Consider the following 17,037-nt stretch of genomic DNA (forward strand, 5'->3'; position numbering starts at 1 on the left):
TATCATTCTATCTCTCTCTGTGTGTGATTTAAAACAATACAGAACATAACATGGTTGGCAAAGTCCCAAATTACCAGCCTGTCCTTCTATGTTCAATATCAACATTATAACATAACTAATTTCAAGAAGCATCACAAAAAGGTAGGGATTGGATGCTGGATCCAAAGCATCAGTTGGTTTCTTTACATTTCTTGCAGGCTATATATAGGGGTTTACTCTTAGTCATCTAGCTTTGACCAGTAAATGATCCCTGAGCTACAACAAGAAAACAACAAGATTCATCATGGGATACCCAAACTATCATCATGATAACTATTGTACCTCTCCTTGAAACCACTAACACTTACAACTTAAGACAAAGCACTTACAACTGAGTCAGGTAACCCATTCTATTCGTTCCCCACTTTCCAAGCAAAAAGATATAGTCTTTGTGCATTTGCTAACCACACTCTTACCAAACTTCTAGGAATGACCTTTTGTTTTGCTCCCTCTAGCCTGCATCAATCCTATAAAAGCTTTCAAGTAACTTAAATGTTTCTATCACCCCTCCATCTTTTTTTTTTCTGTCTATCAACCAACTTTTGCAATCCACAAACACTGAATCTATCCTCAAAGTGAGCATTCCACAGACTACTCACCATCTTGGTCACTTGCATCTGGATCCTCTACACCAGTGCTTCCTAAACTGTGGGCCGCTACCCCCCCCCTAGGGGCTGTCAGTTTTGTTGATGGGAGCTGTGAAATAATGAAAACAAATTTAAAATGTTTTAAGACTAAGTGTGCCATGTCAAATGTGTATGTAAGATGCTAAAAATGTAATATTTTCATTTGATTTTTGCAATATTCGCTGTGTATGTTTTATATTGAATAAAAATACAATAAATATTATAATAATATATGTCTGTATTGCAAATTTTTTTTTTCCAATGGGGGCCATGAAATATTTTAATTTTTCCAAAGGGGCCTTTACATCCATAAGTTTGGAAAGCACTGGTCTACACCACTTCCTCATATCCAAGAAAACCAGGTGACCAGACCTGAGCACAGTAATCCAGATGTGATCATATTAAGACTTTATAAAGAGGAATGATAACTACCATATCTCTATTTGTTAGTGTGTTCTTCAATAACCAAGTAATCCTGTGAGCTACCCTAGCTAGCTACTTTAGCAATATGCCCTCTAAACTTCAAACTCTGTACCTACTACTACCCCCAAATCCCTGGCTTCATCAATTTCCTGGAGTAGTTCCCTGATTGTGGTACACAGTTTGTAATCTTTGCAGGCCAAAATGCATACCTTTACACTTTTCCACATTAAATTGACATCGATTATGTTTTTTTCCATAGTGTCAGCCTATTCAAATCAACCTGCAAGCTCTCAATATCACCTTGATTAACTATTACCATACCCAACTTTGCATCATCTGCAAATAACTGAATATCATCCTTCAAATTATTTAATATATCATCATAATCAAATTCCTTATATGTACAAATTAAACAGCAGTGGTTCAAGCACAGAGCCCTAACAGTACACCAGTAGTGAACTGCCTTCGCCTGGATTCTGCTCCTCCAGATACTACTTTTTTGGTATCTATCTGTCAGCAACCCTTCTATCCATATCACATTTATTACAGTTTGCATAGTTCCATGTGGTATCCCGTCGAATGGCATTGCAAAATCTAGCAGTGTCATCGTGTTGCCATTCTCTTTATCCAATTCAACCATCACCATTATAAAAAGTTAATAGGTTACTAGGGCATGACCTATCTTTCACAACTCCATGCTTCCCCTCAGAGTATTATATTTTGATCCACCCATTCCCTTTTTCACCAACTTTTCTGGTACTTTTACCAACACTCCTGAAATTGCAATTAGTCTATAGTTTGCTATCACAGACTTAGATCCTCATTTATGCAAAGGAATTATTAATTATTTTTCTCTCCTTCCACTCTCTTGGGACTTTGCCAGAGCTGAAACTTAAATTAAACAACTTAGTCCAAAGCATTGCCAGTTCTCCTACACATTCTCTTAAAATATGAGCAATATCACATCCAATCCCACAGTGATATTTGCATTCAGATTATACAATATCCTAAGGACCTCCAATTCTTCAACCTCTGTTCTCACATCCGTCCCTGTCACCTCTGTTATAACAAAATCTTCACTTGGATGATACACCCTTGCAAAATGATCACTCAGTAGCACAACAATTTTGTCTGTGTCTGTTACCTCTCTGTCATCTGCACTCATTCAAGTTATCCTTCTATAGTAATTCTTCCTTCTACTTGCCACATAATGAAAAAACTCTCTGGGATTTCCTTTCACCTGTTCAGCTAATTTGTTCTCATAATCTGATTTTGCCTTCCTTACCATGCTGGTCACCTTTCTCCTTATATACCCTCCATAATATTTTCTCTTTTTTGCAGCTTATCCCTAATGATACTACTCATCCATCTAGCTCATACCTGATTTACCCTTCTAACTTTGGGTATACATTTGATATTGCTTCCTCCAGATATCCCTTAACTATCCCCCATGCACTGTGAACATTTTTCCCTTGCAGAATATTATCTATAGTACTGCTTCAAGCTGCCTTCTCAGTGTATCATAATCATCTGCCTTATAGTTCCACATATCTAAACTATCTGAACTCCATCAGTAAATTTGGATTTGGACAGAGGAACGAAAGAGGAGAAAGACATTGAATTTGCAGAAAATAACCTCTTTATTATGAACAGCTTTTTCAAGAAGAAAATCAACTGAAAATGGACTTGGAAAAGCCCAAATGGACAAACTTACAATGAAATAGACTTTATCCTCTCCAACAGAAGATATATAATAAATAATACCGAAGTGCTTAACAGATTTAACACAGGAAGTGACCACAGACTAGTAAGGGCAAAAGTATGGATCAATAAAAAATGGGAACGGAATAAGCTCATAAGAAAAAAGTCTAATTTAGTGAATCTACAAAACCTCTACCACAATAAAAGCTGCTATAGAGAATCACTCAAAAATGGACTAAAAAGTTAAATACAGCTACTACCGTCGATGATGCTAATGAAATATTAACAAAATCTATCTTGAATTGTGCACTAGAAATAGGAGGTGTAAAAAGGCACTAAGGAGAGGAAAAACTAAGACAGGAAACCTTAGATCTGATGAAGAAAAGAAGAGATATGAAAAGAGATTTGAATGACACCAATAAAATAGAATATGCAGAAATTTGTAAAACTATACGTAAAAGGATGAAACATGAACTTAGATCGTATAATACTAGAAAAATTAAAGAAAAAATAGAAAACACTAGTAATATGAAGGTCCTAAGACGAACATCATCAGTTGGAAGAAAGGAAATAGCTGTTGTAAGAGGAAAAAATGGTGAACTTATAAAAAATAGAGATGTAATAATCAAAAGAATTCAGGAATTTTATACTTAACTCTATGAAGACAAAGACCGGGACATCCAAGAATCATCTATGGATAACTCGAGCGAGGAAGAACATGATGCCCCTGAGATCTTACAAGGTGAAGTGGAAATGGCACTGTGGGAAATGAAGAATGGAAAGGCCCGGAGAAGACAGAATTATGGTAGACTTCTTAAAACTGGGAGAAAGCCCTGTCATCAAACAGCTGACTAAACTCTTTAATAAATGCCTAAAACAGAGAAAAATTCCGAAAAATTGGAACAATTCACTTCTAATATTAATTTTTAAAAAACGGCAATAAGGAAGAAATTAAAAACTACAGACCTATAAGCCTACTCCCCACCATATATAAAGTTTTCACAAAAATTATAAATAATAGAATAAAATCTAAACTAGAGGGAATGCAATCCTGTGAACAAGCTGGATTTAGAAAGAATTACAATACTTTGGACCATATTCACACATTAAGACAGCTCATTGAAAAATCAATTGAATACAATAAACCCTTATGTCTGGCCTATATAGACTATGAAAAAGCATTTGATTCAGTTAAAACATCTGCAACACTAAAAACACTTGAAACCCAGGGAACTGAGAAACCATATATTGAAACACTAAAACATATTTACAATAATGCAACTTCTGTAATTAAATTATATAAAAAACAGTGAAAAGTTCCCAATACAAAAAGGCATCAGGCAAGGTGACACCATATGTCCCAAATTATTTACTTCCTCTAGCTGCACTAGAGGAAGTCTTTAGAAGCCTTGATTGGGAAACAAAAAGGAATAAACATAAATGGAGAAAGGCTGCATCATCTGAAATTTGCAGACGATATTGTCATGATAGCAGATAATCTTGAAGATCTGGAAGAAGGGCTAAATCAGCTAAATGAAGCCTCCAGAGAAATTGGATTAAAAAATAAATTGAGAAAAAACAAAAATAATGATGAATAAATACATAAATCATAGAACTATCAAATTGAAAACCATGAAATAGAACAAGTTACTTCATATGTATATTTGGGCCAATTGTTATTTATCCTTTGAGGAGTGCCAAAGAAAACAGATTGAACGAAGAATTCAACTTGGATGAATGGCTTATGGGAAAATGAGAGACATATTCAGAAGTAACATCCCTATGAGTCTAAAAATGAAAGCTTTCGACCAGTGCATACTTCCTATCCTAACATATGGAGGATCACAACATCGCATGGAAAGAAGTATGCTAAAAATAACATTAAGAGATAGGAAGACAAATATCTGGATAAGATCTCAAACAGGTGTCATGGATATTGTAAAATACATTAAACAGGCTAAGTGGAGATGGGCTGGCCTTATATGCCAGGAGGAACAACAGAAAGGGGGGCTATGGCAATTAAGAGAGGTGAAAGGGTGGATGAGATGATTGTGATGGTAGGAACGAATGATTTGAGTGGTAATGGAAGTCGGGCAGCGAGAGATATGAGATTTTTGCTCGAGACTGTACGGAAGAAGACAGAGAGAGGAAAAATAGTGTGCGTGTTGCCTAGGTATGATAATGATGAGCTGAGCAGAAGAGCGGTGATATTGAATGGCGTAATAGCAAGAATGTGTGACAAGAGAGGACTGGTATATGTGGATGCTTGGAGTGCGTTTGAGGAAAGAGAGGAATTATATGCGAGAGACCGTTTACATTTGAATGAGGAAGGACGTAGGCATCTGAAGAGATTGCTTTTCTGAACGAGTCAGTGTGTCCCAGGGAGGATGATAGCAGGGGTGGCCTCTTGTGGGAATGGATACTTGGGAGAAGGGAGACGATGTCAGGTAACACTGAGCCCAGTGGAGTCTAGAAGGGATAATGGCCAAAAATTATTGCGATCACTGAGACGTGGTTGACAGAAGGGGATATAACAACAGGAATAGAAGTGCTGGGTATAGCATTTTTCGTCAGGATAGGAGGGGAAAGCGTGGTGGTGGGGTACTGCTTATGATAAGTGATGACCTATGTCCTCTAAGAGTGGAGGCTTTGGAAGGAAGTGAGACAAATGATTTTGAGAGTGCATGGTGTGAGGTAGAGGTAGGCAAGACAGGATATTTAGTGGGGTGTTGCTACAGACCCAGGAGCACAGAGGATGGGGACCAGGAGATGTTTAGACAGCTAAGTTTGGCAAGTGCAAGAAGAATGATTGTTATGGGAGATTTTAACTACAGTAGTATAAATTGGAGAGAGGAAGATGCATGTAGCAATAGGGGAATGGAATTTCTAGAATTCTTGAGGGACAAATGTCTTAGGCAACATGTAACAGAGGGAACAAGAGGTTCAAGAGTTTTGGATTTGGTTATAGCATCAGAAGAGTTGATAATAACTGAGTTGACATCTCTCCCACCAGTTGGAGAGAGTGATCATATGGTTTTGACTTGGAAAATGAATAGACATGCAGGAGTATCAAAGAGATGGGAACTTATGTGGAATTATAATGCAGGTGATTATAATAGTCTTAGACGTCAACTTCAAGAAGTTTCATGGAGGGAAGAATTGGAAGGCCAGGATATCATTAATGTGTGGGAAATTGTGAAAGAATATTTGTTAGCAGCAATGGTAAGTTGTATACCACGAGTGAAGAAGAGGACACAATTTGGAGTAAAGTGGATGACAAACAATATTAAACAGGAATTGCATGTGAAAAAGTGGCTATGGAAAAGATATAAGGAGACAGGTGGAAGAGAAGATGCATGAAGAATATAAGACACAGGCCAGAAGAGTGACTAGTGTGGTAAGGAAAGCGAAACTGGAATATGAGAGGAGATTGGCCCTAAGATCCAAAGAAAATCCTAGGGAATGTTTTTAGCTATGTGGCCAGTAGGAGGAGAAATGACTGTGGAAGAATGATATTGTGGGATAAAAATGGGAATAGAGTGACTGATGCAGAGGACATAGTGGAATTGTTCAATGAACACTTTATTGGAGTATTTCATCCTAGAGGAGTCAGTTTTAATACTGACTAATAAACAGACATCCCCATCCCCCATAATAATTACTCAAGTTGCACTCATTTTACTAATCTGCTGATGTATGTCTTCCAACATCATCCCTGGCACAACCAATTTCATATTTTTTCCTATTTGCTTCAATCTGATACGAGATTAACTCAAAATAACTGCCATCTGCCCAACTGACTCCTAATCTTGTTCACTGCAATTCATCTGCTATCATCAGTAATACCCTGTCCTGTCTACTCTATCCTCCTTGAAAATACTAAATCCATGACATTTTATCCCTGTAACTATGTCATCTGCTGTTGGATAAGTGTCACCAATGCTTATAACGTTTGGTAAGGCTGCACTAACCAATGACAAAAACTCTTCCCTCTTATTCCTGATGCTTCTAGCATTAGTATATAGACACTTTAGCATCTCCTTAAACCTCAAACCACCTTTACATCCTGAATTGCTACCCATTCAATACTGTTTCCTGAGAGACTAGATTCTGCACCACCACCCACCAATTGCTTTAGTTTTCCTGACTTTGTGCTTCCACACTCAGTGAACAAAACTTTCTCTCCAGATACCTAACTCCAAATCCATTTAAGTGCATTCATCAGCATTGCAAAAATCTTTCTATCCATCAAACTCAGGCCATGGGTCCACAAACTCTAAATCATTTCTTCTGCACAACCTGCATATTGATTCATTAACTATCATTACCCTCCTTCTCAGTTCACCTCTATCTCAGTATGGCAGCAGACTCACAAATTTGACCCTGTTGTTCTTCTTTTTCAGTTCTTCCAACAACTATTTTGCATCCTCCCTGATACAATACTTCTCATCTCTTAGGTCATTGGTTCCAGCCAAAACAATCAATTCTTTCACCTTCCATTTCTGCATTCTGACAACATTAGGAGTCAGTTCAGCAGAAATGAAGATGAAAGAATTGTTTATTAATTTTTGCACTAGCAGAATCATAAATTTTAAGACGTTTCGCATGCTTGATGAGAAATTAACTGGATCTGAAGATGCAATCATCAATTGTGCTCAGGAAATAAGGATCACTGTAAAATTGTGTGTAATTCTCTAGAAATAACAAAATACTTGCAATTTAATTTTATGAATAATAGAGAAAACACCAGTCTAACATTTTTTTTAGAAGAGGCAGTTTTTGTTTAACTAAATTTCTGTGAAAAACATACATACATGCTGGCCTGGTTGGCCAAATGGTTAGCGTATCCGCTCTATCCGTGGGCATGGATGTTTGTGATTGTCTGTGAAAAGACTAATGGTGGTAAGCAATAGATGGTGTAGTTGTGGTTCACTGTAGTTGATGGATTGAGTGGTGGAGACAGAACTGTAGAGTAGATGCCCTCCTTTGATGAGTCTTTGGCATCCCTGGAGGTGTCACATAATAATAATAATAATTTATCATACCAAAACTTATATACACTAAGAGCAGCATCTCATTCTGTAGATCTTCCAGCACCTATTCCAATATCACTGCAAGATATTGAAATAGTAACAGATAATAAACCACCTAATTTCCGCATTGTTTAGAAATCAATATCTTAGATGAATCTGATTTAATCTTGTCAAATATTTGAATTTCTGTTAACAATAACCTGACCTGGGGTGCTTAAGGGTCAAAGCTGTATAACTGAGAGGAGATCTCCACATAGTCTTTAAAGGAATGTGGAGAACCGACCAGAGCTTCTGACCTAATGTCCAATCCTCACCTTCTCGTGGTGCACCCAGTTGGGTATCTACCTGGATACTGAACGAACGAGGATGGACTGGCAATTTGGGATTTAGCCGACCAAATTGTAATTCTTATTGGCTTAAACCAAATTACAAAATGATGGTACAACATGACAAAATTTCATGCAGGCTGGAGCGTTGCCTGATTAAACAAGGCCCCAGTTGTTTTCATCAGGGAACCAGGGTGAACAGCGAAAAGTCAGCTACTGGAACAAATCTGAAAAAACACCCCAACTCAACATCACCAGAGTTAGATAGATACTATCAACATAAGAAGCCTGAATGGCAAAGAAATGGAGCTAGTTGAGGAATTAGATAAGTACCAGATCGACATAATAGGGGTGACTGAAACAAAAAAGACAAAAACTAGTGAGATCTTTCTGAGCAATAAATACAAAATGTTATATTCAGGCAAAGACAATCAAGGAAAACAAGGAGTAGCCATTGTATTCAACACTATATACAAGGCTAATCTTCTTGAATGGCAGGCAGTCAAGTAGAGTGATGTGGGCAAATATCAGAATGGGGAACTGGAGAATGAGACTTATTTGTGCCTATGGTCCCACAGAAGGTTCTACTAAGGTAGAAGTGGATGAATTTTTTGAGGATTTAGAGAAAGCATCTGACACAATGAAAAATTTCATCATTGTTGGGGATCTAAATAGCAGAGTAGGAAATGATTGTCAGACATACAAAAATATATTGCGAAAATTTGGAGAAAAGAGCAAAGCTAATAATAATAGCAAATATTTGTTGGATTTCTGCTGAGGACATGGACTGGTTATTACTAACACCATGTTCCAACATAAAAATGTGCACAAATTCACATGGAGAGAAGAGTCAAGAAAGAAGAAAAGTCTCAATGACTATGTTATTATTGATACTGATGTTTTCTCCCTTGTGCAGGACACCAGAGTGTACAGAGGATTTGAAATTGGAAGTGATCACAATTTAGTCTTGAGCAGGATAAAATTGAATTTCATATTGAAAAGAATAACATGTAAGAAAGTTTTAAAGCGAATAAAAGTTGAGCAGCTCTCAGATGTGAACTGTAGACTAAATTACACAAAGATTATTGAAGAAAAAATGAGAGAGTTTGAGAACAGGAACCAAATCTTGGAGATTCAGTGGCAAGCCTTGAAGAAAACCTTGATTGATTCAGCCAGAGAGGCATGTGGTGAGGATTTTTCTATCCTTGGTGTCTGCAAGGATAGAAAAATTAGAACTCCATGGTGGACACAGGAAGTTAAAGAGGCAGTGAAGGAAAAGAAGAAAGCATATCAAAAGTTCATTGCAAATAAGTCAGCTTGTGCTCTTAGAGAATACAGAGACAAATGTAAGAAAGCTAAACACTGTGTAAAACTAGCTAAACAAAAGTGATGGGAGGACTTTGGCAAGAACATAGAAAATAAAATATCAAGAAGGTGGCAAAATATTTTGGTTAGAAATGGAGGAAAGAGTACCATAAAAGGAGTTAATGATAATAAAGGTGACATGAAAATGGGAGAAAAAGATATCCTTGAAGTATGGAGTAATTACTTTGAGAAATTGCTAAATGAAACAAGCAATGATAGCACAGTGGTAAAAAACACTCAACAGGCATACAGTCAGGAATACATATCCATACTTGAAGTAGAAAAAGCCATCAAAGGCTTAAAATGTGGAAAGGCAGCAGGAGTAGATGATATTTGACCAGAAATGCTGAAGTATGGTGGTACAAAAGTCTTGCAGTGGCTGCACTGCATAGTTCAGAAGGCCTGGACAAAGGGACAAATTCTCGATGATTGGAGTAGAGCTCTCATAGTACCCATATATAAAAAGGGAAATAAAACTGAATGCGAGAATTACAGTGGTATTTCCCTACGGAGTGTTCCTGGTAAGATATATGCAAGTATACTTGAGAAACATTTGAGAAGAATTGTAGAAGAAAAGCTAGGTGAAGAACAAGCTGGATTCCAGTCAAATAGAGGCTGTCAGGATCAGATCTTTACTTTATGACAAATAGTTGAAAAATCATGGGAATAGAACAAAGATCTCTATTTGAGTTTTGTAGATCTGGAAAAGGCATATGATAAGAGAGAAGCTATTCAATACACTACAGTTATATGGTGTCAATGGAACATTACATCAAGCAATACTTAGTCTTTATTTGAGTTGTAAGTCAGCAGTTAGAACTGAAGTACAGGAAGATGGTTTAATGTTAAATCTGGTGTAAGACAAGGATGTACATTATCCCCTCTGTTATTCATTATCTATATGAATCACATTATGAAGGAAAGTGGTATTAAACATGATATCAAAATTGAAGATGTTAATGTCAGCTCTTTGCTTTATGCAGACGATGTTATACATATCAATAAATCCACTAAGAGGCTGCAAGATTCCTTGACTAAATTGAATAACTGTTGTAATAGATATGGTATGAAGGTCAGCAACAAAAAGACAAAGACAATGAAAATAAGCAGAATCAATGAAAATGTCAACTGCATTGTGAACGGAGAACCTGTGGAACAAGTAAAACATTTCAGCTACTTAAGCACGATTTTTAGTGAAGATGGTAAATTAAATATGGAAATAGACAACAGAATCAATAAAGCTGTATAGTAGGAAGTCAATTGAATAAATTCATATGGAATAAGAGAGAAATTAGTCGGAACACTAAATTAGCTGAATACAAGACAGCGTTCAAACCAGTTTTAACTTATGGATCTGAGAGCTGGGTCAGAAGTAAAAACCTGACTAAAGACTAGAGACCACAGATATGAGAATCCTGAGAAAGATTAGAGGCATGAACAGATGACATCAATGGCAATATCATATTAAAAATGAGGATATTAGGAAAGAACTTGACATTGTCAGCATCCAGGAATGTGTTAGCAGAGCTAATCTCAGGTGGTATGGTCATTTAAACAAAATGGGTGAGGAAAGATTGGCAAAACAAGTGTTCTCTGCCAGGTTGGTAGGAAAATGACCCAGAGGAAGACCAAGATATAGGTGGATTGATACGGTACAAAGTGCCTTAGACGACAGAAATTATAAGATCTGATAATATTGGAGTCTTGACAAGTAACAGACTCATCTGTAGGAAAATTATAGATAGGAAGTTAGTAATGATGTAAATTTTTCATGTAGTACTATCATATCCTGTACACTTCTTGAGGATACTGTGAAAAATATATATATATAATATATATATATACACACACACACACACACACACACACACACACACACACACACACACACACACACGGTGCTTGTTACCATACCTTTCAAAAACAATTTAAAAGAAATCTAGTTGCATCTGGATAAACATAACATATATTTGCTTTTTTTTTTTTCCCCCCCATCTAGTATTTAGCAAATGCAAATTACCAATATATGAGTTGGTTCATAAAAAGCATGTAAAACTGTCATTTAGAGAAGCATGCAAAACAGTTGCTGTATATAATATGATTATATGTATGCTGTTCTTACTATTTATGTTTTAAAGATAATTAGATTATAAACAAACTATTCAGGTTTAATAGAAATGAAAACAGTGCTATGAAATAATTAAACACACTTTAATTATTTCAATGTGCTGTTTTTCATTCCATTAAACCTGAAGAAGAGCTTATTCAATGCTTAAGCCTAAATACATGGTGGAAACAACGATAACCTGAAGCATTTCAATTGAGATTTCTAAGTTGATGTTCTACAGTAAAACAAAAATTCAATGTAAAATAAAGGCAATGAATAAACAACTTGCCTTCTTGTGGTATTCGTTTTATGGTGGTGGTTGTTATAATAGTTCCTCCTGGGGTGACTCTACTGTTTGTTTCAATAAATTTTCCAGTTTGCGACTCCTTTTCACTTGATACATATGGTGACAGATGTGTACTCTCCATCACAGAAGAATCTCTATCTAAAAAGAGAAACTGGAAGAAATAGAATAAACTATTAACACTGAAACATGCATTAAATAAGGAAAGATGAAAAAACAGAGAGAAAATGGAGGAAACATATATAAAAATTAAAATGACGTAATCACAAATCAGATTTCACCAAAAATGAAATCAGCCAATATAAATCATCTTTATTATTACCAGAATATATATATGGTAAGTAGAATAATCTGTGATCTAATCATTGTTTCTCTAGCTTACTGTATGTAATGTAACTCAGCTTGTCCAGTATATTTGTATACGCTCCAGATGATGATCTTAATATGAAGATCGAAACGTCGGGAAATTAAAAGAGTTTTTTTTATAACACAGTTGTAAAGTCCATAATTTCTAAAATGAATGCTGATCACCATGCAACACTAAAAGAAAGGATTATGATAATTCATGGAGATTCGACCCACAAGCGATGTAATCAATACAGTAAGCTGAAGATTCATATTTCTGGTTCGATCAATCAAATGGCTTTTTTAAAACTGCGTAGGGACAGCAATATCATTCCGAATTGCATCAAACTAAAGAGAAAATTCACCTCAACAAAGGTGCAACAAATATACCACTGCATGGAGAAAGCACTACTCAGAGAACAGATCCAGGATACAAGAAAGAACTTAGCCATTACTCTCAAAGCCAGCTACAAAATGAAAAATCAGAACTTTCAAGCTACTTAAACGCAGATATCTGGATTATCCTGGAAAAGATTACGGAGAACACGGTGAACCATATCCTTCAAACGAAGAAAGAAAACTTCATTTCCAAATTTCTTAGACTAAAAGATCGATAAAACCAACAGACATATTCAAATTTCCCCACAGTGAACAATAACAACAACCAGAAGTAAGAAACAACAGGAGCCACCAATCACCTGCAGGTAACAATAACGTAGTTAACCTATCCAACCACACTTTAAACAAAGAGGAACTCTTGGGTACTTAACAAAGGTCTAAATTTTGCTGTAGCACCCATATCGATAAACAAATTGAAATTTATTTGTAATATTGAAAGAGGCTTAAGATTCATCCCAAAAAGCATAGCAGACAAAATACATTTAGAAACCGCCAACATTTTAAATCATAACAAAACAATAACAAGCAACTTAAAGAAACACGAATTAACAGCGTTGAAATCATTAAAATCAAATCTGAACATCGTAATAACTAGAGCCGATAAAGGAAGTGACACTGTCATTTTAAACTGAACCACTTATTTAGAAAAAATGAATCTGCTAGTCTCAGACAATAATACATACCAATTCGTTAACTACAACCCAACCAATAGAATAAAAAAGAAAACAGAGAAACTACTTAAATCAATTACCACATGGCCTGAAGATATGGTCAAAAAACTATTTCCGCACTACCCTCGTTCCACAAGAATTTACGGGCTACCAAAAATTCACAAACAAAACACGCCACTCCGGCCAATAGTCGAAAGGATAGATAGCCCGAATTATCACTTAGCAAGAAATTAACAGCAACACTTAAGGAGTTGGTAGGACATTCCCCCTCCTATATCAAAAACACACAACACTTCATAAATATTATCAAAGACATTACATTAGAAAAACATGATTTATTATTCAGTTTTGACGTCTCTGTCCTCTTTACGAATGTCCCAATCAATGACACAATCCTTCTTTTACATAAGGAATTCCTTCCAGATATCGTGCCGCTCTTTGCGCATGTATTACATCCTGGTTATTTTGTATAGCAAAATGCTTTCTACCTACAAAAAGAAGGCACATCCATGGGCTCACCATTATCACCCCCTATTGCTGCTAACTTTTATATGGAACATTTTGAGCAACATGCTTTAGATTCCTCTCCTTTAAAACCCAAAGTCTGGCTTAGATACATTGACGATGTTTTTGCAATCTGGTCCCATGGCTGCTGCCAAACACTAGACACATTCTTTAGCTACCTAAACAAACAACACAAACGCACACAGTTCACAATTGAAAGACAGAAAAACAGAACACACGTCCATTTCTAGATACACTTGTCACACGTCTTCCCTTTAGTAGATACTTTTGCACAACATGGCTTACATTTTTCTCTAAATTCTCTAGGGACACATGCTTATCTTTCCTTCACTGTTTACTGGAAAACAACACATACTGGCCAATACATACACATAACTCATACCACCACCCCACACAAAAAACTTGTATCATTAATACTCTAAAAAACAGGGCTCTGAAGATCTGCTCCAGTGAACATGAACTGAAAGACGAATTTAAAATTATCAGCAATACTTTTCAAAAAAAATGGTTACAGCCAAAACACTATTAACAAAAATTCTCTACAAGACCTCAATAAAAAACAAAGACAAACGAGACTACAATAAAACTATAACCATTCCTTACATTAAAGGGACATCAGATAAAATAAACAGAATACTACAAAAATACCGTATTTATTGCACCTGTAACACCATATATAGGGGAAACAGGACGCACAATTCCTATCAGACAAAAAGAATATAAATGACACATTAAATATAATAATTATGGTGAAGCTGGCCTTTCTGATCATGCTCTGAACACCTTACATAAAATTGACTGGAAAAGCACTAGTTGTCTACATCACACCAAAACATGGTATGGACGCAAATTTAAGGAAGCCTGTGAGATTATTATCAACCACCCCAATCTGAACAATAATGATGGTCTAAAAATCCCAAGCATATGGAAGGCACATATTCGACCCACAGAACCTTCTTCTGTAAGAGTAACTATAAACAGGACTATAGATAATCCAGGATCCTAAATCAAAAATAACAATTGTAATGCTAAAAATAGGACATCATTTAAATTATACATATTTTTTGGTGGTAAAATGTTAAAACATATAAGACATTGATAAAATGACCATAGATTTTTAATTCGTACGTATGTTTGTACAATATTGCCTATCGGTTTCGCTAGTAACTGACTAGCTTTCTCAAGACTTGTACAGTACAAAAAAAAATGATAAATGCAAAAAAAGGTTTAAGAATACAAAAACATTAGTACCTGTTAGGTAGCTAAGGTAACACATTCGCGTGACATGTCTGTATGAAATTGTGACTTTCTACTCAGTGTCATGAACACACGTTACATGGAAACGCATAATATGATTATTCGCGTATTGTAGTTCTATTATAGGACATCACTGTTACTGAAAGAAAACTATCTATAAGAAAGAATGCTTATTCATGTAATCATAAATAGAATTTAGCTTGATATAGTTTCTAAATAATTAATAATTTTTTTTGTTCACTAGAGGTCATGCCAGTAGAGTAACCCGTGATCTAATCAGTGTTTCTCTAGCTTACTGTATGTAATATAACTCAGCTTGTCTTGTATATTTGTATATGCTCCAGATGATGATGATGTTAGTATGAAGATCGAAACATCGGAAAATTAAAAGAGTTTTTTATAACATGGTTATAAAGTACATAATTTCTAAAATGAATGCTGATCACCGTGCAACACTAAAACAAAGGATTACCAGAATATACTTTTACAGAAGCTCTGAGCTCTATTCTAATTCATGATACTTGCCTAACATTACCAGTCATATCCTCTCTTCTCCGATTCCCATACAAATATCAAGGTTTTGCAATATCAAAGGCTTCTGGTACTTATGATATCCCACTATAAGAACCAACATCATGCAAACAAGAAAGCTACATATAGCCAATTCAAAAAAAAAAAAAAAAAAAAAAAAAAAAAAAAAAAAAAAGAGGGGGTGGATAAGCATGCATCATTAAATTATCAACCTTCTGCTTTCAACTTAGTGCCGTGTAAAGGCGTAAAGTAATAGAGAAAGTCATCAACAATCAACCCCTTCAAAACTTGGAGAACTGTCAACTAATCAGTGACTCCCAATATGATTCTACCAATACAGATCCACAGCAGCTCTACTAGCCTACATCACCTACTTGTGGACAGTGCCATAGAAAGATCTGGGGGAAACTTGTGCTGTTACACTTGACATTTCCAAAGCATTTCAGAGGATCTGAAATTGAAGGCTTCTCAGCAAATTGGCATCTTGGTTAGCTTGGGCCTCCACGGAGTCGAAGACTCACTACAAGAGGCCAACATAACCATTAGTCACACAACTGATTGAAGAGCAGAAATGCCATTCACTAGTCGAATAAGGCTACTGAATTTACATTCTGCATTCCTTCCAAGATCTTCAGAAGACTTTGGTAGATACTTTTGCACAACATGACTTACATTTTTCTCTAAATTCTCTAGGGACACATGCTTATTTATTTAGGAACTTTCAATGTGATTTCTTATTTTCAAGAGACTTCAAGTACACTGTGAAGTTCTGGCCTTTCTACACCTCTAGATAACTGCACTATGTGCTTCCCTGGCTAAGTCAATGAATGATTTCTTCAGATTTTATGAATGGATTTCTAAGAAAACTGGTTCTTGTTTTTAAACTTTTTCACTTTCTCTTAATATTTTCATATTTAAGTCTATATGATGAAAGCTGTTTGATTCTTTTTAGCACTGTCATACCCCCCCCCACACACACACTTCTGCATGATACTCATTCTAATCCTGCTCAGAACTAAATAGTGATCACTTCCTTGTTATTATACTCTGAAAACAGTTGTGTTTACAAAGATGGGCAAGTAATTCGGATCTTAGATGATCAAATTTTATTCTTATTGGCTTAAACCACATGACAAGAACAAGCAAAATACCATGCCAGCTGGAATAGTGCCTAGATAAATTGCCTAGAATATGCCCCCCTCCTCTTCATCTTGCTTTCATCATGAAATCAGGGATGATTTTGATTAATCATCAGATTTTGCAAATTAGTACAAACAATGCATTTTTTCCAGTTCTTTCAGATTGTAGAAATCATTTTTTGTGCTATTTTCAAAAGGCTACTTTAACAATAATTATGTTAAAAATATAGGAATAAATTATGTTAT

At 35.8% G+C, this 17,037-nt stretch overlaps 1 protein-coding gene across 5 annotated transcripts in view; it reads right to left on the reverse strand.

Moving 5' to 3' along the window:
- Positions 1-17,037, reverse strand: part of LOC150097846 (uncharacterized) — a 452,334-nt gene that overhangs the window by 196,467 nt on the left and 238,830 nt on the right. For all 5 annotated transcript variants that reach the window (XM_090406149.1, XM_090406148.1, XM_090406147.1 and 2 more), the window contains exon 10: positions 11,910-12,078. In XM_090406149.1, coding sequence (XP_090262275.1) covers positions 11,910-12,078 — 169 coding nt within the window. The remainder of the gene's footprint in view (positions 1-11,909; positions 12,079-17,037) is intronic.

The sequence above is a fragment of the Typopeltis vanoorti genome, chromosome 16 (assembly GCF_054136105.1).
Source record: "Typopeltis vanoorti isolate ZY-2024b chromosome 16, IOZ_Tvanoo_1.0, whole genome shotgun sequence".
Classification (NCBI taxonomy): Eukaryota; Metazoa; Arthropoda; class Arachnida; order Uropygi; family Thelyphonidae; genus Typopeltis; species Typopeltis vanoorti.